At 46.0% G+C, this 22,219-nt stretch overlaps 1 protein-coding gene across 3 annotated transcripts in view; it reads right to left on the bottom strand.

Moving 5' to 3' along the window:
* The window catches only part of LOC126528503 (RNA-binding protein 5), a 67,936-nt gene extending 49,618 nt beyond the window's left edge, over window positions 1-18,318 (bottom strand). For 2 of the 3 annotated variants that reach the window (XM_072284280.1, XM_050176376.3), the window contains exons 1-6: window positions 18,152-18,318; window positions 17,829-17,991; window positions 17,596-17,728; window positions 17,202-17,501; window positions 13,075-13,144; window positions 4,503-4,576 (exon numbers count right to left, since the gene is read on the bottom strand). In XM_072284280.1, the coding sequence (XP_072140381.1) occupies window positions 4,503-4,576; window positions 13,075-13,144; window positions 17,202-17,501; window positions 17,596-17,728; window positions 17,829-17,950 (699 nt within the window). In that variant the 5' untranslated portion in view covers window positions 17,951-17,991; window positions 18,152-18,318. The other variant, XM_050176377.3, reaches the window with a different exon arrangement.
* Between the last annotated feature and the right edge of the window lie 3,901 nt (window positions 18,319-22,219).

A 22,219-nucleotide genomic window follows, 5' to 3' on the forward strand; every position in this document is an offset into this window, starting at 1 on the left:
AGTACCTCATTCTCCTCATCTTTAGAATAGGGCGACACGGCATCAGAAGGGAGCACACCAACACAATTACGATCAGTGGCTATGTCATCTTCATGGCATGATGAGGATAGCTATAGGGGCTTGTTGGTAAGACATATTTTATTGTAGCACAAGCTGAACAAGGACAACAGAAAGACACATCTGACACACACAGCTCTCTGTGTGTCAGATGTGCCTTTCTGTTGTCCTTGTTCAGCTTGCGATGCAACAAATAATTCATGACATGAGTTGCATCAAGAACGAAAAACGTAAACACAGTGCGAATCTGTGAGCGGACGAAGGAAAAAGCATGCGGAATCTCGCAGCTACGCACTAAATAGAGGAGGCGACATCTTCATGCTATCACGTGGCTGCCACAGCGGCTCACTGCCAGTTGGTGTGGCAGCTCTGACACATCTGTGTTTCAACGCTGGCGGAGCGCCGCACGAATTTTTCCGCCAGTGTGGATGGGGCTTTACACTGCTTCTCCTACTGTTTCTCAAGAAGTTGCTGCGCAGAAGAAGATAATGAAGAGAAAACGTCTTCTGTCGTGTGTATAGCTCTAACATGCTTCAACTGTGGTTTCAGAATGTGTGGCACAAGCTAAAAATTAAAAACAAAAATGCAAGGTCTTCTACCTAGAGCAGAACCACAATGAGTATGTCGTTGTGTCAACAGTCGATAGCAAGGCGGCGAGGAAGGCTCCGGCCAAAGTGCTGCATCATGTGCTAGTTCAACTAGAGACACTGCATGTGACGGGCAAGGCTCCGAACTGATGCATTCAAAGGCCTGTCAAGGATCTCTCAAGCATGCCAAGGCTCCCCACTTCCTTTTTCTGCCTGATTAAGCTTGGCCCTGTACGGGAAAAGGGATGGAAAGCTTCGAGGCTGTTGTACGAGTAAGCAGCAGGGGCACAGACAAGCAGGTAAGGTACTGGCCATATTTTTTGACATGCGACGCTGCACGAAAATCTTTCCTAGTTTCAACACCCTGCATTCGGCACTGTTGTGCCAGGACTTGTGAGAAACTTGACCAGGCCTCGGTGCATCGTTCGGGGGCCGTTCGGCTGTGCCAGAAATGCTGCCCAGTGAGCAAGCCTACCACTATCTTTCTTTTGTCAGTCTCGTGCAGCAAACCTGCAACTTGTAGAAACTCTAGCCACTTAAAGAAAAGTGCACTCGGGCATTAACCTCCGCTTCTGCATCTTCCAAACTCAGGTCGCCTGCATATGAATGCAAGGGCAATAGTCATACACTCGCATGTAGCCAAACTAAGCCTGATCATTTCAAGTACAGTCAACTTCCATTAATTCAACTCTGATGGGACCAATTAAATTGTTCGGATTATCTGGCGGGTCGAATCAAACGAGATGCAAAAAAAAGCAATAGACAGAGGCTCATGTTTTTGGCAGTATTTGCCCAATTCCAACACAACCCCAGACCAAACGTGTGCCCACTCTATGGAGGTCCAAACTACAAAACTAATGTAGAATTGAAATGAAAGCTCCTAAACAAAGTAGAAATCTAACGTGCACCCAATTTTTTCGGCAGTGAAGATGGGAAAGGGTCTATTGAGTGTTGCAGAATGGCAGCCAGTTTTTTAAAGTCAGCTTGGCTGCACGGTTTTCTTTTTTTTTTGTGAACTGGGCTTTGCGGCAATGCAGCCGTGTTGTGCGGTAAAGCGTACAAACACCATGAACTCTGTTTTTGTTTTGCGTCCGAATGCACCGTGTGGGCAATTTTCAACCCAGTTTTCACGGGGGGAAAAAACTGCATGTATTAGGTTTGAGTAAACACTGTAACTGGAAATTGCAAGCTACCGTTACTGCTTGAAAGCCTTTCTAGGGCAGGCCGGTAACTGGCGTTTTTGGTGGGAGATTTTGACGTGTTCACTGTTTTTTAGGCTCCACCGAGGCATGCTGCCACTAAAAGGGTCATTATTGGGGTCACCATATGAGTCAAATGCGTGCATGCTGACTACTCAAGTTCAAATTATAGGGCTAAAGTCAATTTTACAATTTAAATAACGAAAGTTTGGGCCCACAGAAATGGGAACAGGCTGGAGCCTTTGGTCAGGATCGAATTAACCAGAGTCCAATTAATGGAAGTCTGCTGTAGCATTTAGTTTAAAAAAAGTCTGTGAGAAGCCTGAACGGAAAGCAAGCATGATCAGCTAGCTGGACCTTCAATGGTCGCATGACTTAGGGAGGTGACACTCATTGGCTTTGTTTCACAGTTCCTAAACCTTTTTCTTACCCCACTGCAGATTGCTTTATTGTGCTGATAAAGCCCGTCTGGCCGCAAACTAAAGCAGCAACAGCCGAAACTGCAGTTGTGCAAGAAAGGCTAAAATTAATTCTTCCTCAATTGAAGTGGCATGTAAACTACAGCTGTTTCACTTGCAATGGGAACATTCTCAACAATTTCTAAAATAATATAGGGTTCAAAGTGAATAGTGCTTTCTATAGTCACATTTCAATAATATTTCTACTGCATTCATTAACAATGCTTAGAAGTGCACAATTTACAGAGAAAGCTAACATCGGTCACAAACATTGACTGACTGCCAGTGATTAATGGCAAATGAATCAGCCTATGGGACTGCTGACAGCATGCTACACTACTAGCACTTTGTTGGTTAAGCTATCAAGGAGAAATTCAATGTAATGTAAAGCACTTGACTTTTTTTTTTGGCTCCAAATTGGTTCTAGCTAGTGACCTGTGCCGCAGATGTCTTGCACGTGGCATCGTAGGCGCCGATCAGAGCGCTACTCAACATAGCTTTAAGCAACTCTAGTGGAATTCGGCAAATAAAACACAGCCTTTCACCATGGAGTTTCATACAAACTTATTCAGACAGCAGCAGGGCACAAGTACCTACATACATTTTTCATAGCTGTACTTCCTCCAGCGGGAAAAATGATGGGAAGAATTGGCTCATTTTGGCTAGTGGATTGAATAATGCAACTACGGCTGCACAGGTTCCTTTCGCAGCAACAGTACTGACTCAGTGCTAATACACTCTCTTATATACGTTAAGAACCAAAGTTTTAACAAATGCCATGACAATGTAGCCTAACTGAAGGGCTGAGAGTTTTTTGCTGCGAACAACTGGATGCCTTCAATTTATTGTCCGCAACAAACCAGGACCCTCCAAAAAAGCTGCGTACGTCAATGATCAGCTGAAAGCAGCACTTCAGGCAGTCCTGGGCAGTACAGGACAACAAATAGAAGATGCCAATTGTTCATCTACTCAATACGATAAAGGTCACTCTATTAATGGCAGACATCATCACTGCAACGTTATGATATAGTTACGAGCGAAGGTGCATAAAAAAAGAAGAAAAGTACAGAGCCCCTTTGTGGCGATCGGGCAACATAACTGAGCTATGAAACCGATAAAGTAAGCTAAAAAAATAAAGTCAGAGAGCTGGAGGCTAAAACCGTAACAAAATTTAAGCTGACAGCGTGGCCTCCTGTACATGTTACGTACAATGCCTGCCCAGTCGCCTCATAATGCACAGAAGGGACTGATTCACTGAGGTGATGTCGCCTTCTAAGACATTTTGTGCCAGTCTTTGATTGAGCATGTACCGCATTTGAATTTGGGTTGCTCCAACTCCACTTTTTCTACGTTCAATCTAACCGGCAGCTGTGACAGGGAAAAAAAAAATTATAATAATAATAAGGCTGCTCTCATCCTAACCACGCCTTGTGTATCATCTGGGAATGCAGCAAGCTTTGAGTAATCCCACTGGTAAGATGGGCGGTCAAGCCAATTTCAATCCAAAAGCCTATGCTTTCCATCATTCCCGGTGCAGTTGAACACTTGCCATGCTAGCTTTATTCCTTTACACTCTGTCTCAACAATTCTGTGCAGTGCAGCAAGGGCTAGAGCTCTCTTATTTTTTCAGCTAAAAAAAATAAATTGTGGGGTTTTACGTGCCAAAACAACGATGATATTATATGACGCACGCATTGGCGAGGGACTCCGGAATAATTTGGACAACCTGGTGTTCTTTAATGTGTCCCTAAACTTAACTACAACTGTGTGCCAATGATCCTTTTGAGAAGTTCCCATCAGAGACGGACAATGGAGGATCCATTCTTCTGGTTCTTTGTTTTGGTTGGCTGATAAAACTCATAGCGTTTTGAGGCACTGCACAAAGTTGGCGAAAGGCGTATAGCAAGTCTGTATGTAACTCTACGGCTTCTTCTTCCAACGCGGCAGTGCCGACAGCACTACTGCAAGACATCTGTGTAGCACACGCGGCCAGGGCGAGAGCACCTTGGCTGGCACAGCCGAGGCCACAAAGCACGCGCGCTTTTCAGTAAAGAGGACCCTGTTCCCGGCACCGACACAGAGAAACCGGGAACGGAGTGGGCTGACGAGGAAGAGGAGGAGGAGGTGGTGGGAACGAAGAAAATGGCCGGAGGGCGGCCACTCTTGCAAGTGGCCGAAGCGGCGCAACGAGGGGACGACACCTTTGTAAGTTCCTTCCACCGAACCGCTTCGGAGAGATAGCGAAACTCCACAAATGCAAACCCCCTGGAGGCACCTACAAAGGGGTGGTCACAGAAGCCAAGGGAGCGCACCATTAGTACTTTTGCCACTCGGCCATCAAAAAAGTAAAATAACAGAGTGAGTGAGTGAGAGAGAAGCACCACACCACCACACCACTGCAGGGCGAACACCACAACAACGACAAAGTGCGTGCTTCCGACGGGGTGCTCGGCCCTCCCCTTTGGTGGTACGATGCCAACGTCTGCTGCTGTCCTTCCTCGTTCCGCACGAGAAGCTAGAGCAATCGCCTCACTGTCACCAGCTCAGCTGCTGGCGGGATTGCTGGCAAGGCTTGGCCCGAGAGAGAGTTTAACCCGAGCTGCGCGAGATGCGACGGCTCTGGGATGCACAGCTTCTCTCTGTCTGGCTTGTCCGTCGCTTTTTGTCGCAGGTCCGTTCGATTTGCCTGCACTTCCTGAGCTAGTTCGGGAGTCAACTAAGGCTGCGCGTTGGGCTTACTGCTACATCTCTCTACAGAGCTCACCACACCAAACATCATGATGCAAGAACAACATGGACACAGATACATGTGATGAAACAGCTGCCGAACTACAAAAACTCAGGCTTAGCGCGCCTGACACAAGCACACAAGAGTGACACACATTAGGTGCCCTGGTGTTAGTTTTGGTTGTGTTAAGCCTAATCTCTGTAGTTTGGCAGCTGCTGCATATTGCTGTTTCACTAGTGCAACATGCCAGTGTCTGAACGTCACAGACTGTTTCATCCTGTGCCCTACAGTGAGTGACAGGCCTGCTCTGTACCAGCACAGAACCTTCATTGAAACTACAGCAAACCAGCTCACAAAGTGCAGGGCGAATCGAATCGAACGGATCTTGCTTGTTTAACAAGGGTTTTCTAACAATGGGTAGTGCCGTGTAACTTTTCATCCTGCAGGGCCACAAGGCACGCAGTGCCGTACGTTGACAATTTCAGTGCGTCTCACAAACGTCAAGACTCGGACATGGCAGGCAGTGTGTTTTGCTTTTCAAAAATAAGTAGACGCTCCTGTACACAGAAAATGTTCCACCAGAACTGCAAAAGATTTTTTCACATAAACATAACACAGCAGTACGTGGCACCTAGCAAACATGTCCTGCTCACCACTTTTGGCGTCCAAGGAAGAATCTATTTTGACCCATCCACTACCTCACATGGCATGCACTCCCAATAATGGGACAGCCTTACATAAGCACCTAAACTCGTATTTCATAACAGTGAGTCACAATTGATGCACACAACTGTGCCTGTCTGTCACCATAATAAGAGGCGTCGGATCATCAGCCTATGTATATGTCCACTGCAGGCAATCGCCAATTACCCCTGCTTCGCATTAGTGGACACTGTCCTATGCCTGCAAAAGACCCAATCTCATGGCACCACCTCACCCGCTGCCATCCTTGAATGCACTTCCCTTCCCTTGGCAAGCATTATTTTCCACTTAGAGACTTCCGGCACTGTGCTCTGTACATAACTAAGACTGCCCAATTTAATTTGTTACCTTTAATCGCAACCAGAACATCAGCTGCCCCCTTTTTTTCTCTAAGCCATTCTACCATCATCCAGACTCCTAGCATTATGCCTATAATCTTTTTTCCCACTGCTTGCTCTGGAATCCTCAGCCTCTTAAGTTTCTTGTTGGCATGCAAGTTCCATCAGGTACTCGTGGACCAGTAGCCATTTCCCGTCTCCAACTTTTGAGCACGACTGCCAAAACAATGATCAACCTCTTTTTCTTTTTTTTAGACACTAAGCAAGAATGAGTAGTGGTCTCTATGACTTCCAACGGATTGCATTTTATCTCTGCTCCAATGTGTGCTTGCGCCTCATCATATTTTTATCTCTATTACTAACTGAAAAACGTAGCAATCACTGCTACATGACAAGCAAGTCTCCTACATAACACCCAAATGCAAAAAGAATGCGACATGCATTACACACCTACTGCAAATTGAACATGAACATTTTCATCTTGGCTACAGTAGTAAGCACTAACTGATGCAATTTCTCACTCCAATGCTACAGATGTGCTATCAAGGATGCCGCAATGGAGGGCCACAGATCAACCTGTATGACCTGTGGTTCTTTACTGTACAGTACGGTACACCATTAAAAAGCAAATGTGCGCTTCATATTTTGTCTTCAGTTATCCCCGAGACATGACACAAAAGGCCCACAACTAATGTATAATGCGTAAATGTACAATCAATGGATCACATCAGCAGCTTCTTTCTGACTGAAGTAAAGAAAGGCCTCAATTCGCTTTATTAGTCATTAAATATTCCCCTTAAGGGGGGACACCCCACTTAAATTTTTATTTTTTATTTGTGGCCACAATTTGATAAAACTTCCATCACTTATGTATTTTGACATGCTGATTTCAAATATTCAATTTGTTTTCCCATGCAACAAGTACTTTTCAAAATATAAGCAATTCATGTTTTTTTGCATGGACTAATTTGGAGGCAAGTTCTCTCTACAATGCTGGCTGTTAATGAAGGAGACTGGCACATCAAAATGATGTTGAATGATCAGAGGTTGCAGTGCTACAAGAATGAATGTTCTAAACTGATTTATGCCGAAGTTACAGCATGTCAAACTTTTGTAAGCAGAAGGCATTAGTGAAACCCTGGAGAAATTATTACTTTTTCAAAATTTCTGTAATGATATTTGTTCACATTTTAGGCCTACTGCACTCCCAATTTGTCCACCTTTCTGATGAAAAAAGAATTATTGCAATAAGATGAGTAGAACCAGAGATATCGTCACTCCAAAACTACACTACCATCAAAAATGTCGTTTTGAGAAAACGAGAAAAACATTTCAGGACATGTTCATAGTGATTACGGCAAATGCTTGAATACTAAATTGATCAAGGATGATACAGGGGTCCAACCAGGCAAGAATGAAACTTTCGCTTCTTTAAGGGGGACACTAATTCAAATAATGTTCATGATGTTTTCCATCAATATTCATGAAACCTTCCATTCTTGTTAAGACTTTTGTGCTGATTTCAAATATGTAATTATTTTTCCAATAGGCCATTTAGTTCTGAAGATAAATGGAATTCATTGTTCATAATTTGCAGAAACAATAGGGGGGGAAATGCGCTACGAAATTCGTATTGGCACTGCCTGGGTACTAGAAAACATAAGGAACATAATGGTAGGAATACTATTTTGAAATATCAAATATTAGTAATTTTATAGCAATTCAATCTTTACTGTTCGAATTGTGGCTACCCTACTGTCTGATCTAAAGCAGAATTGAAAATTTTTAAAGCATAAATTCCAAAATCTGGCCCTACATTGTGTACAAGTGAAAAGTCGGTGTTTTGAGAAAACGAGAAAAAAGGAATACATTCACTTTTAATCAAAAGTGCAGAAATAATTTTGCATTACTTTGCAGTGAAAATGGCTAAAAGCTACCAGGAATGTAGTCGCTCTGACCACGGCCACCCAAATGCGGCAAAAACATCGTTTAGCGCCGTTCGCCGATTCCCGGTGACTTGCATCGCGCGCGCGGCAAGGTTGTTCACGAGGGTCGAGCTCCATGCCGACGCGATATCGCCGCGACACGCGCATGTGATAACGATCTTTATGGCGAGGCCAGATTACCGTTCGCTTTTGCCTACTGCAACGCTGCCGCCGCACACCTTGCACTTGACATCAGTCCGCTTACGGAGTCCTACTGAGGAAAGCGAAGCCTGCCTCGGCGTCGACTGGCGCGGCTGCAACGCCGTCGGCGCGAGTGTGCAAATCCAACACCCGCTTTGTTGCTGGCGTTGACGCAAGAACTCGAAGTTTTTTTTGAGCATTCATCTCCCTCTGCAACAAATCCGCACGCTGCAACATTGCAGTGTCACGCCGAACGCGGCCGCTGTCCGTAACGTTTTCATTTCTGAGCTGGCTAGGCCTACTTCGGCATCGTCCGCGGTTTCGGCATCATTTGCGGTTGGCGGCGAGCTACTCTCAAAGCTTTCAGAAGGAATGGAGCGCTTTTGAAAGTTATAAGCTGATCGCTTCTTCTTTTTGCCGAACTTGTGCCTCGTGGCGAACTTTCCCGGTGGATCGGACATCGTTGGGCGTGGTGCCAACAAACCTACGAGACGCGCAGTCGCGTCGCCTGCGGAGTGGAGCAGACGATGGGAACCTCGCGCAGCCAACCACAGCGCGCGTTTTTGGTCACGTGCGCTAGTCAACGAATCGGATCGCGCGTTCGGGCTTTTTTTCTCCCCGGATTTCAACGTCACTGGCGTACCGACGGAGTCACTTTTGGCGGGAAATTAAAGAAGGAAGGCTGCTCTTTCCAACGAGACCAAGATGGCTGCGATCGCGCGCGTAGAAAAAGAGCTACGCGCCGCGATATAAAGGGCTGTTTTTGCGCGGAATTCAGCTCACAGTGATGTTATAAATTGATATTGCGGTCGAAATACTCTTCCCCGAGATTCGAAACTTGGTGAATTAAAGGAATATTAGCTGTAGATGTCGAAAATTTCGTTTTCAAAAAATCGATTTTTTCGCAATTTTTTCGCCGCAAAGAGCCGTGTCCCCCCTTAACAGTAGACTGCACAGTGCACCAATATATGCATACAAAAATATTCTATGACTGAGTGTAGTTGATACCATCAGAAGCTTTTCGCATAACTATCTTTCCTATGAACACATAAGGGAGACAATAAGGTGAAGCGAAATATTTGTTTCGTGGGGTTAAAAACAAATTATCCACCCAGTCATGGCCCCATAAATATTAAAAGCTAGTTCAAGCCAGCGTTGCTAGTGAATGGGTCACCACTAGGAGTGTGCAAATAGTGAAATTTAAACTCAAGTTCAACAGCGCTTATGATGCAGTGTTACGATGAGTTTTATAACCCAAAGCTTATTCCATAGAAACAAACAAACACAGAGGGCTAAATGCAGCGCAAATACAGGAAAAGGTTTGAGAAATAACAGCCTTTTACAGATTGCATAGAAAACACACATTTTGTAAACACAAACCTGCAAATTTATCTGCACTGCTGAGCATATGTAACAGTAGAAAGAAGGCAATGAATAATGGAAACAACTGAAAAGAAAAAAAAGAAAGGCTACCAACGCATCTTGTTCTTCTGTAATGCAATTGTGTACCTACACCTACATGGCAAGATTTCAGCAGCAGACTACAGGTCGTGAAACTGTTTCATGTCAAGTGCACAGAACAGCCGAAAAATGATCCGCTATATACAGCAGAACCTCGTTCATACATTCAGGAAAAAAAAAGTAAGAAAAAACTTGCTAGTCGGTATGATCCCAAGTAACTAAAAAAATTGACAGACTCAACTCTAGTCAACATGTACATAAGGCAAGATGTCAACTGCGTAGCGTTCTATGACGGCAACGAGAAACAGAAACGAAGTTGAGCTGGTGGGTGACACTGAATACCGCCAGAGCGAAACGTAACGGTCACATTGTGTCACCTGCAGCAGGGAACGGTGGGGCGCTTGGGTTATCGCCTACTATAAGTACGCGGTACGCTTCCGACACTACGTCCCACCCGCTGTAAAACATATAGGTGAAGATGCTTATCGCAATGAGGCTCGCGGCAATAGCGATAGTGAACGTGGCGTGCGATGACCCGGGAGGAGATTTGCTGGCACCGAAAGAAGAAACCGAGTGCGCGCCAGCATTTTCGCCTGAGATGGGTGGGCGAGTATTGTGGTGAAGCTGTCACGGCAGGTGGCTACTGCTTGTGGGTGCCCCACACATTTTCTTGTTTACATGCCATCTACAAGTAGCAGGCGGAAAACGTATAACGTCACAGTTTGGCAATTTACTGAATGTTGGTGCCGAAAGATAGTGTTTTCCGGGAACGCATGAATTGGCAAGATAATTCAATTGGTTCATTTTCTGTGTTCCCAATCGCGAACGTTGGCGCTGGGGAATTGTACGTAATGGGATCGTATCTACAAGGTTCTATTGTACATAATAATTTGATCAAGGTGGACACTGCATAAGAGTTGTGATAATAGCATACCAGTTATTGAGCAACTTGGAAGAAATAAAGAAGATGATGGCCGTTATGAACCGAGAGGAAGGAATCCCTACTCCATACCCGTCTAGGACAAGGCTCCTGCTTCACACACTTCACTGAGTCTGAGCTTCTGCCGGTTTGCTTTTCACGCTAATACTCTGAGCAGAGCGATCCTGCTGCAACAAGGGTTTACTTTGACAAATATTGCTACAGAAACTCCACAGTAGTGTTTTGTATGTGGCACCAATGCTGCCACTACAGCGCACAATGGTGCTACGTCTGCAATTTGTGTTACGGTCACATGCAAATCTCCGGAGCCCACATTGGCAGGATGAGTATATTAGGTGGCACTAATTATTTTTTTAAATACCAGGTATTTAAAAGCTACATTAATTTCTTTGTCCAATTAGCATTTAGTTCAAATATTTGCACACCCCTAGTTGAATATGCGAATGAAGCTGTGTTGTAAAACCTAACGTGTCTTATCATGATGGCACCTAAAAGGTTTACAATGAAGTTAGAGCAATTGCTACTTTATTTACCCTTTCCGAAAGCTACCTGCAATATCTCAAGTCAGGATGACACAACTGTAAACAGTGTACAGCACAGAGCACTTATAACGTAACCGCTTGTAGTGCAGGACCGGATATAATGCTCTCTTCAACTCGGCTTTATCTTCCCATAGTATTATAAGCATGCCTATGTATTATACGCATGCCGCTTATAGGGCAGCCGTGCGAGATGAAATACCTAGTCAACGAAAGTGAGGGTACATCCCAGTCACAGGCTTTGATTAATGGACAGACGCGGCTGCTTGGTCAACATGTTTTGCACTTACATGGTCTTTGAAATAAATGTTTCGGTTATAGTGTGGCACCGCTTACAGTGCAGAAATGAGCGACTTCAGCGACTTACATTATAAGCGGTTTATGCTGTATGACAATCTGCAGGACAACTAATACAGGAACTCAAAACAAATGTCTAATCTATGTAACCCCCTTTGCAGTTGTCTGCCATCTATTACAAGACCCACCAGAAGTGAGACTCAGTAACAACACATGAGGGGAATGCACACTCGCAAAGCACAGATCAAACAGAAACCTCAGGAAATTAGTCAACATCCTTGTTGGGCTTGCAAGAGGATTAGCAATGCATCTACGAACTGTGTTTATGCTTTTGCATATAACAATTCTGTCACCTTAATGGAGCACTAAACGAAAATATTAAGCTCCGTTAGATTGATAGCTTGTCTGTCTAGAAGTCTATCACTGTCTTATGAATGCCAATACATGACACTGTTGTGTAGAAAACTGCCACCAAAAGCCTCGCCACCACTCCTCAATTTGAATCGCCTGCACCATAACTGAGGACGTAACGTAATTTCCAGGTCGCCTTCTCCTCTGCTGCTTTCTGGGAATCAGTCACTGCTCCTTCAACTCGCACAGGCAGTGTTCCTCGAACAAACCCTCCTCGGCTTGCTCTAGACAAACATTTTGCCTCCCGCTTGACTCCCTCTCTTGCTATGAGCAGTGCAGGTGCTCTCGTCTGCTCTGACATCTTGTCTTCGTCTTCTGGCTTGTCTGCAGTGTCAGCCACCCAGGACACTGAGGTCCTATGAGAGAGGCACCATACTCCACCCAACAGGGGGCGCCACTCCTGAGTTTCCATTTTCATCATTTTCTCGCTTACAAGAGCTCTGTTGTCGGTACGAATGACAAATTCATCATTACAGAAGCCTAACCTTTAAATCTAGCTCAACTTAATATTTTCCTTTAGTGTCCCTTTAAGGCTACAGAAAAATCAGTTAGATGTTGGCATTCTTTCTGTAGGGCAAATATGCGCTTTCAATGAGCAGCAAGACCAAACACACTTTGCACTCTCTTCGCAGTAATGGCACAAAACAGGCACATTCCCAATTAAACCCATTAGAGATTACGTTTGCACAAGGATTGATTATTGACTTTGTATACGATATGTGAAGGTCCTTAATATTGACCTTGTTACCTTCGCATAAGGAAGGTACTTTTTTCATGTCTACGTACCTCAAAAGGCACTTCACAGCCTGAATCTGAAGACATTAGTCAATACTTGTTTAAGCATAATCTCCAGACTAGAAACATGCATCCGATGCATGGTTTCCTGCAAAGCTAAGCTCTGCTTACGGGAGGCACAATAGATGGGAACACATGATTACAAGAAACGCGTCACAGCAGGCAGAACTGTAATTGCCGGGTGCACATAACAAATGCACCCCTGCTCGACTAATAAATTATTTTTAGCTTTGTCCAAGCCATAAAAGTCCGTAATATATGAGCAGGTACTACAACTGGTCATTTCAGATTGTGAGTTGACAATACAAACAACAAAAGTGCAACTGCATGGCAACATTCTAAAACAAAACGGTAGCACTCAATCACAGGGAAATTAATGGTCACAAATGGTTTTGCAACACACGCAAATAAAGAAGGAATAACAAAGGATGCCCACCTGTATCCTTGCGCTTCATAAGCCTGATGTCCTTAGGCTCAAGGCCATAGCGAACCACTTCATTGCGAAGCTGCAGGCACGAAAGGACGGATTAACCAAAGTCTGCCAACTTGCTTTGGCCAATGAGCGTGTCTGCCCCTTGGCCATAGAGCAAGAACAGCTCTCCACTCTAGGCACTGTCAAAGTTAAATGTTAAAGTGACAATCTATTGGGAAAACAAAAAGATAACTTTGTATGCACGACAAAAGTGTTAACGAACCGAGCAAAAAAGAAAGCCCAGCCCCATTCTACACATTATAAGGCTTGAAACTACCATGTACTCCATATCATACATAGCGGACAAAGCTGTGGAAGGTACGCAGGTAGTACAGGCTTAGAAATCTCACTCCACACATTTCACACTGTAATTGTTCGTTATCTGCAATGCTTTCTACGGAATAACTACTACATATACAGTGGAACTGCATTGCTATGTTCCTCAGTGTTGCACTTTCCCGGCTGCTACACTGAGTTTTCGTGGTCCCAACCTAAAGCCTATTGGCTATGTATTGCGTTCCCATTTGATACTTTGCCATTCTGTAATGTTCTCGCATCATAAGTTGTGTTTAAATGTGGCAGTCAAGCAAATTTAGCAGTGCAGATGCAAATTCCAAAATGTGAAATGCTGGAAGTACGCAATTGTCAGTTCCAATATGCGCACCACAGCGCGATTGTAGGTTTTGCAGGCTCCCTAAAGTCTACTTGGCCACAACACAGACATTTTATGAGGTGAAGCGTATTAAACGTGGAAATGGGCCACTGCCACGGAACATAGTACGTGCCTCTTAATTATAGCTGCATGCAGGGATGTTTCTGATGTTGCTGCGGCAATTTAGGGCCTTCCTCACTAACGTTTTCCCGGCTGTTAGCCTTTCTCCGCGGTCCCTTGAAAAACATGTCAGCAAGGTTCTACTGTATAACTACAACTTGTGGACCATCCCAAGTTATTTATTACTTGCGCAGCTTTGTGCTTCCAGTATACGACCTACAATGTTATTATTGCAAGCATGAGCGGTGCAGTATGACTGCTGGTCACAGAAACGTGTCACTGCACCCACTTGGCAGTAAATAGGTTCGTATCTGCAACACCTCCGAAGTAATAAATATGTCATATTTTGCAACATATAAGTATGACACTGTTACATCGAATCACGTGACACATGCCCATCTCTTTTACATGCGACGCGCTATTTTCAGGTCGCAGATGCAAGCAGTTCCTCCGGCCTTTACAGTACTGTTGCCTGCCACGTATGAAATGGAGTATGATAGCATCACAAAGGCCTACATCCCATATAGCGAAGCAAACGATGCAACAGACCCCACATTTACTGAGAAAATACATGCCCTAATTACCTGTGGTGCCCACTAAGCAAGCACAGGGTCGATCACGAGATAGCGACCACACCCAGCACAAGATGCACTGTAGACAGTGACGTATTCAGAATGCAGCGGCGAATTCCCCCTCATTAGCTCTCGAGAGTGGGTGGCCTGACATAATCTCAGAGGCCGTGTTGTGGAATCACATCCGCTAACTACCAGGTGCTCGCATCGTGTTCTAAAGTGCAAGTTAAAGGCTGTTAATAAAACAACAATTACTAGCTCAGCAGGTTCTGCCAAGATTGCTTTGGAGTAAACCACTAGCATAAATTAAAACATGGACAAGAAATAACTGATCCAAACGCCTGTTATGCATAGTGGAAGTGAGAGGTGCAATTGCTCTGTCAAAGTTTCTAGGCACGGAGTAGCCTGAAGCATATGATTTCTTGGAGTCTGAATTAGGTCACTGTTGCAAATGCAGGTGAACCTGCAAAGCAGAACAAAGCATTTGAGTGGTTTTGGAATTGCTCGCATTTCAATTTGTACTGATAATCATCAACAAGGGGTAATATAATAAATAAAATTTTAAAAAAAGCATGCACCCCTTCCTGTACGACTAACGATAACAAGAGTTAAATAAAAAAGAAAATAAATAATAAAGATGAATGAATAAAATAAAGATGTTAAAAATAAATGAATAAATAATATGAAATGTAGATTCAGAAATAAATAAAATAAATATGGTATCCGGCCAGACCCCGATGCAGAGAGTGGGTAAAAAGGCACCAGTGGCACTATTTTTTTTCTTTAATTTCGCTAGTAATTTCTTGTCACCTCCGTAATCAAGCTTGAATGTTGAATAATGCCACGTCACTGAATGTGTATGCTACTCATTTATTACGAATTCAGCCATATTCAAATTTAGATGCAGTTGTGAAGTCGGGAGACTTCTTCCCTGGTGGCAATGCGTGAGTCGGGAGTCTCTGGCCCACCTTCTGGGCTGAAATGTGCCAACACTACTCTGCACTGTACTACAAGAGAAACTCGGGCAAGTTGGCGGGGATTCATGTTTCGGAAATTAACAGCGCAAAACAGACAAGGACCAAGGAAAGGCGCAGCGCCAGTGTCGTGTTCTTCTTTTCCTTCGTCCTTGTCTACTTTGCGCTGTTAATTTCCAAAACATTTCTGTACGCCCAGCTAATGACAAGAAAAAGGCCTTTTGGAAGGAACATCAGGATAATCCCTATCCTAATCACTCTTCGATATGCATGTTTGTCCTGCAGCAGACTTTGGCGTTGCAGGATCAGAAGCTGAGCTGGCTGATAGTGCTGTACCATCAGCCTGGTATTTTTTGCGTGAAGTTGTTGCATAATATATCATCATCTACATCCTGATCCTGGCAGTTTGTATGCATGGCACGTGACTGCAAAATGCTTTTGCCCAGCTGCTGGGGTGCCTCCAGTCTACAATGATGCATTCGTCATAAACATTTGCATCGCTGTCCGTATGAATCTTTATTTTAATAGACTCCAAAAAAGTATTTTTTTTTGTTCACTCAAATTACTCAACAAGATTACATTTTTATGGTCCGCATCTTTCAATAAGAAGACAGCTGGCCTCATTGTCTGCCTTGCTAGTCAGGCCAAATTGCCGGCAGGTAACAAAACCAAACCCCCATCTCTGCAGCAGCTGGTTCCTCCACTAAGAACCTGCACCAGTTGTATATCGCAAACATTTGTAATACGATTATATGCCGGTGGGCTTCCATTTTCCTCTGAACAAATGAGACAAGAAAGGATGCCGAGTGCTGCAGTGAGCGTGGACAAAAAAAAAGAACGCCAACTCACTGAGAAATCTGAAATAAAATGAAAGCAGAGAAGGATAAGCAAAACTGTTAAAAATAAGAACACGGGACAATGTTTGGGAAGCTTTCTCTGGAGCACCCTGCACAGATCGCTTTGGTGGGAACAGCCTTCGCTGCATTCTTGACTTGTCACTGACCGCAGTTTAAATATTTGACTCTTTGAAACTATCAGGCAATGGTTTTGCAATTTTACTCAATTCACGATCCTGCTGAATTCTGTATAGAAGCATCCCAACTCCAACTCCAACTGATGCGTTGATGTTGCTTGTGCTGCGCAAACGAAATTTGCAACACACCGTGACATTAGCAGCAGACGGGGCTTGGTAACTTGCGCACCTTTCTACACACTGCGCGGCTTTTCAAGAAAAAAATAATACTCACAGTTTTGCAAACACCCCTGGTGTCTCTACACCTATGCAACATACTACAGAAGGATTTCGTACAACACAAACGGGTATTTTGTCACGTCATAATGAACTTGCACGTGGCTACAGTGGCTTCTAATGGCCACACGAGTCCAGCTACAAAGAATGATAAAGCATTGAAGGGATGTACAATTACCCTCATGTGTTCGTATTAGTTGGATCAATTTAGTAGAGGGCTATGCTCTTAACCGTTGTGGTTCTTAATAGTGCACAAAGTATGTTGCGTACTTTGTATAGCAACAATTAATAGCCAATGACTATTAGCCATTATGATACCTACATCTCAAAGAAATGCCTGCTTCTACATTGATAATTTGGCATGACGCTACGCAATGAGCGTTCTGTCAGCTAAAGCAGTTTGGTTATAGGCCTTTCAGATAAACGTAAGCGCACTAGAGATATCGCCTACGCCATTCCTGATCGCGGTTGGCAGAATCCACAGCTCAGTCCAACATGCAAGTTTCGCGAAATGAAGCCTTTACCTCCGCGTCCGTCGTCTCCACCGGCATGCCCCGAACCATGATGGTGCTGTTCGGTATCTCGTCGCGGCGGTCCAGGACTCGATCGCGGTCCCGGTCGCGGTCCCTGTCACGGTCTCTGTCCCGACCGCGGTCGCGGTCCCACGAGTGGTCCCGGTACAGCCGGTCCCGGTCCCGGTCACGTTCGCGGCGCCGGGGCCGCTCGCGGTCCACGTCGTCGTATTCTCTCCGCCGGTACCGGTCCGGCTCGTCCAGGTCGCGGTAGTCCACATCGCGGGCTGCCATGTCGCGGCTGGCCGGCGACTGTGGGGATTCAAGGGCGTCGTGGGGACCGGACGGGTGAGACGCGGGATGCACCCGATCGGCGCAGAACTGCAAACCAGAAAGCGGTACGTACCGCATCGTAGTCCCGGCGGTCGTAGTAGTCCCGGTCCAAAATCCGGTCGCGGTCCCGGTCCCGGTCGCGACCGCCGCGGTCGCTGCCCCTGTAGTCGCGGTCTCGGCCTCTGCTTCGCTCGCCCCGTCGGTCTCTGCAAAGCAGCGGGAACATAGGGCAGTGTGATTGTTTGGTGCGAGAGACTTACTACAGCGTGTATGTTCGTGCAAATTATTTTTTTGAAAAGGTTGCACCTGTCGCGGTCCCTTTGCCGCTCGTCCCGGGGCGGTGGTGGCGGCGGAGGGCCGGGCATCGCGGTGCCGTCGTAGTCGCCGGGCTCCATGTCTCCGTACTCGCGCAGGTACTCAATGCTCATCGCTGTGGCAACGGGCTGCTGCTGAGCTCCTCCTTAAAGCACTGAAGATGACGGGCCAGGGTTGAGACGCTCATAATGGATCCCGCAACGTACAGAACCCAGCATCGACCACTTCGACGATCAGCGTGCCTAGTAAACGTCTCCTACGCCACCGCCGCTTCGGTTCCTGTGGATTGCGGAATCCCCGAAAGCAAGGCTCACCTTGATGAGAATGCTGCCGGATCAATTCCTTCTTGTACGGACTCGCTTTAATAGTTTAGCGCCGGTGATCAAGCGCAGGCGCAACACCTTTAGCTCGCCTGGGCGACGTTTTGGCGTTTGCCGCGAACAGTAAACGCCACAGGATTGACCAAAATGGCGAATACGGTGAAAAGCCAACGAAAGGAAGCCGCAGGAGCGCACGAGCCAACAACAGCCACTCGCGCGGAAAGCTCTAGCCCGTAGCCGTAATGTGGCGCCGCTAGCCTTATAATGATGGGATTATAATTATGGATTATAATGGATAATTAATGGGTTATAATTATGAGATTTGTGGTAGCTAGTACACGTCCCGGGCCCGGTTCTAACCTTCGCATTGCTTTCGCAAACGCGGTGGTCTGCTTCCCAGCAGCGACGCGGGAATGGCTGGAAAGGCGTCAACGCGATGTTGCTCGGACTGCTCTGGGATGTCATGGCAGGGTTGCTATGACCTGGTGCTGGTCCTCTTTTGAAGCGAGGGAGGCCTCCAGCAAATTGGCGTATCACGGCCGCCTCCGGTCTATGCCTCGCGACCGCTGGGCACGGAAAGCTTTCGACTATTTGGCTGCAACATCCATCCGAACGCAATGGGTTCGGTGCTTATACGCAATTGAAAAGAAACATGGGCTTTTTCAGACCCCGGTACAGGTAAACCCGAGGACAACGCATGCAAAAGCTGTGCGCGAAGAGCAGGAGGCGAGGTGGCGGGCAGCAATGGAACAAAAGCCCACCTTAGATGTGTACCGCCATCACAAGAGACGCATAGAGGCCGTCTCGTGGTAAGTGCGCTGATGTTTGAGGCGGGGGCGGGAGCGCTGCGCACGCATGTGTATCGCCGCTGTTTCAACAGCTTTCCGGTGACTCAATCCGCCCGATGCAGAGCGTGCGAATTGGGTATGAAAAATACATTGCACCTTGTGCTGCAGTGCCCGAACTTGCTCCCTCGCCCAAAAGAGGGAGTCACCCTCCCGCAGGCTCTCGGATTTGTGCCCGTTGAAGTAGGGCGCGGCGATGCGGTTATACTTCTGTCACCAGGGCTCGGCTTCAGATGTGGTGAAAATTGAACAGCCAGTGACAGTTGCCCTCTTCTCTCCTCTTTTCATATGCATCCCTACCTCTTCCTATCTTCAAACTTTCGTCCAGGACACTGAGTGTCACCACCCGTTCCAAAGGGGAAGGCCACTACGATCATCATCATCATCATCATGATTGGGCGCTCACGGGAAGACTACAAATGAATCTGTGCGGTGTGATAGGGGCTGGACACGGAGGAAGGAAACTAAGGAGAGGCCCTGACGTCACTCTTTGTGAAGCAAAAGTGAAGCCGGAATTTGGCGTTGCTCATGGCGATGCTCCGCCTTTTGTGCCACCCTCCTCTCTTGTTTACATCTTTCGCGAAACCACGCCGCGCTGCGCGTGGTGTCGCGCGCGCTCGCCAACATCTGGCAGAGCAGGGTGCAGGTAACACAGCGCAACAAGACACGGTGACTAACGCAAACCCGCCCACTCAGCGCCTTTGCCACGGCCCGAAACCTACCAGAGCAACACGTGTGAGCGCTCAAAACCATAACAACGCCGCCATTGTGGCCCAAAAAGCGTGGCCATACAACAAAAAAAATAAAAAAGCAGCAAAAAAAATGAGAACCTACTACGTCATTTCCGCCACACTTTTCTCCTAGCGCGCGGAGGGGGAGGGCCTCTCCTTAGTTTCCTTCCTCCGTGGGGCTGGACTAGTTTTGAAGTGAGGGAATCTCAGAGTCAAATTGATTATAAAAAACGACTGAATGTGGAAGAAAGTAAATGGGCTGGGAGAGTGTTGAGGTATCTGTACAGGAAAAACATTGATTCACAGTGGAGGAAAAGAACTATAGGAAGCTTACCAGCAAGTATGCGCGGCTTTATAGGGTGAGCAACAAAGAACGTCAAGCGGAAAGTCAGAGAGGCTGAAATAATATCATGGGTGGCGGCAATGGAAAAGAAACCGGCCATGAGGAACTACTTAAGAAGAAAAGACGAAATTAGGGAAGAAAGAATTTATGATAACTCAAAGGGAATTAAGCTCATTACTTTTCGAAGCGAGATCAGGATGCCTCAGAACACGCACCTATAAAGCGAGATATAAGAAGGAAGAAGAAGCATGTGCTTGCTGCGGTAAAGTTAGGGAAACGATGGAGCATGTTTTATTAGAATGTGAAGACATCTGCCCAGCGGTCGATTTAGGCACCACTGGCCTCCTTGAAGCCCTTGGGTTGAGCGAGAGCAGGGGAAAAGTAAACACGTCCGCAATAGAGATTAGTAAGAGGTGATTGGAAGATTGGTGGAAGAAAAGTAGGGAAACGACAAAAGGCAGAGACGTACAAAAGCACAGTTCGCAATAGGGGACCAGAAAATTTGGGTGTGGTAGTCCATAGTGTTTTTCTTTCTTTTTTTATTGTTTAACCTAGGTAGAACAATAAGCAGCATAAGAGCAAGAGCTTGGTGGCGCAACCCACCGCCCCGTTCCAAAGTGGACGCTCATAACATCCATCCATCTTGATTGCATGTGAAAATGAATTACATTCACAAAGCCATTCCATCCTCCATAGAGTTTCTCACTACATTGCTGTTATAGTGAGAAACTCTATGCCATCCTCAATGTTTTTTTTTTGTGGATGATGTGCAACTAGTATTTCATTCTTGTAACCTTGCAATCTGCGAGCGCCATGTCCAACTCGGACTCAACAAAGTCTCAAAATGGGCAAATGAAAATGGCTCCAAGCTAAACCACCTCAAAACCTCCTGTCACGAATGGCATGCGCGTTATTAGCACGACAGAGCCTTCTCGATAGGGAAGTAGCGAGCGCAGCGTTTTTAAGAAAGGAAACGCAAGCAAGGCAGATGACGATTATCGTTGTGTGGAAAGATCCGATCCGTTTGTTGTACACTCCTTTCACTCTACACTCTTAGGCAAAGTTACACCCTTTGGCTTGCCCCTTCTGCCACACAACAATAATCGTTATCTGCCTTGATGCGTTTCCTTTCTTTAACGCTGCGAGCCCGGTACTTTCCAGTAACGAACGGCACGCGTGTTATCGGCATAGAACAGTTTACACCGTTCGGAGTGCCCCTTCTGATAACGCGCGTGCCGTTCGTTACTGGATAGTTCCGGGCTCGCAGCGTTAAAGAAAGGAAACGCATCAAGGCAGATAACGATTATTGTTGTGTGGCAGAAGGGGCAAGCCAAAGGGTGTAACTTTGCCTAAGAGTGTACACTCTTAGAACGGTTGCACCCTTTGGGGTGTATATTTGTCCCACAACAATAATCGTCATCTGCCTTGCTTGCGTTTCCTTTCTTGAAAACTCGGCGCTCGCTACTTTCCTGTCGAGAATGCTGCGTCACACTGATAACGCGCATGTCGCTCGTGACTGGGAAGTACCGGGCTCGCAGCGTTAAAGAAAGGAAACGCGGGCAAGACAGATGACGATTATTGTTGTGGGACAAGATACGCCCCAAAGGGTGTAAATTTTTCTAAGAGTGTAAGAACAGTTTACACCCTTTGGCATTCCCCTTCTGCCACACAACGATAATCGTCATCTGCCTTGATGCGTTTCCTTTCTTGAAAACGCCGCGCCCGCTACTTTCCTGTCGGGAATGCTATCATGCTGATAACACGCATGCCGTTCGTTACTGGAAAGTACCGGGCTCGCAGCGTTAAAGAAAGGAAACGCATCAAGGCAGATGACGATTATCGTTGTGTGGCAGAAGGGGCACTCCAAAGGGTGTAAACTCTTCTTAGAGTGTAAAACGGTTGCACCCTTTGGGGTGTATAATTGTCCCACAACAATAATCGTCATCTGCCTTGCTTGCGTTTACTTTCTTGAAAACTCAGAGCTCGCCACTTTCCTGTCAAGAATGCTGCGTCACACTGATAACGCGCATGCCGTTCGTGATTGGGAAGTACCGGGCTCGCAGCGCTAAAGAAACGAAACGCGGGCAAGATGGATGACGATTATCGTTGTGGGACAAGATACGCCCCAAAGGGTGTAAATTTT

This window comes from Dermacentor andersoni, chromosome 9, assembly GCF_023375885.2.
Source record: "Dermacentor andersoni chromosome 9, qqDerAnde1_hic_scaffold, whole genome shotgun sequence".
Taxonomy (NCBI): domain Eukaryota; kingdom Metazoa; phylum Arthropoda; class Arachnida; order Ixodida; family Ixodidae; genus Dermacentor; species Dermacentor andersoni.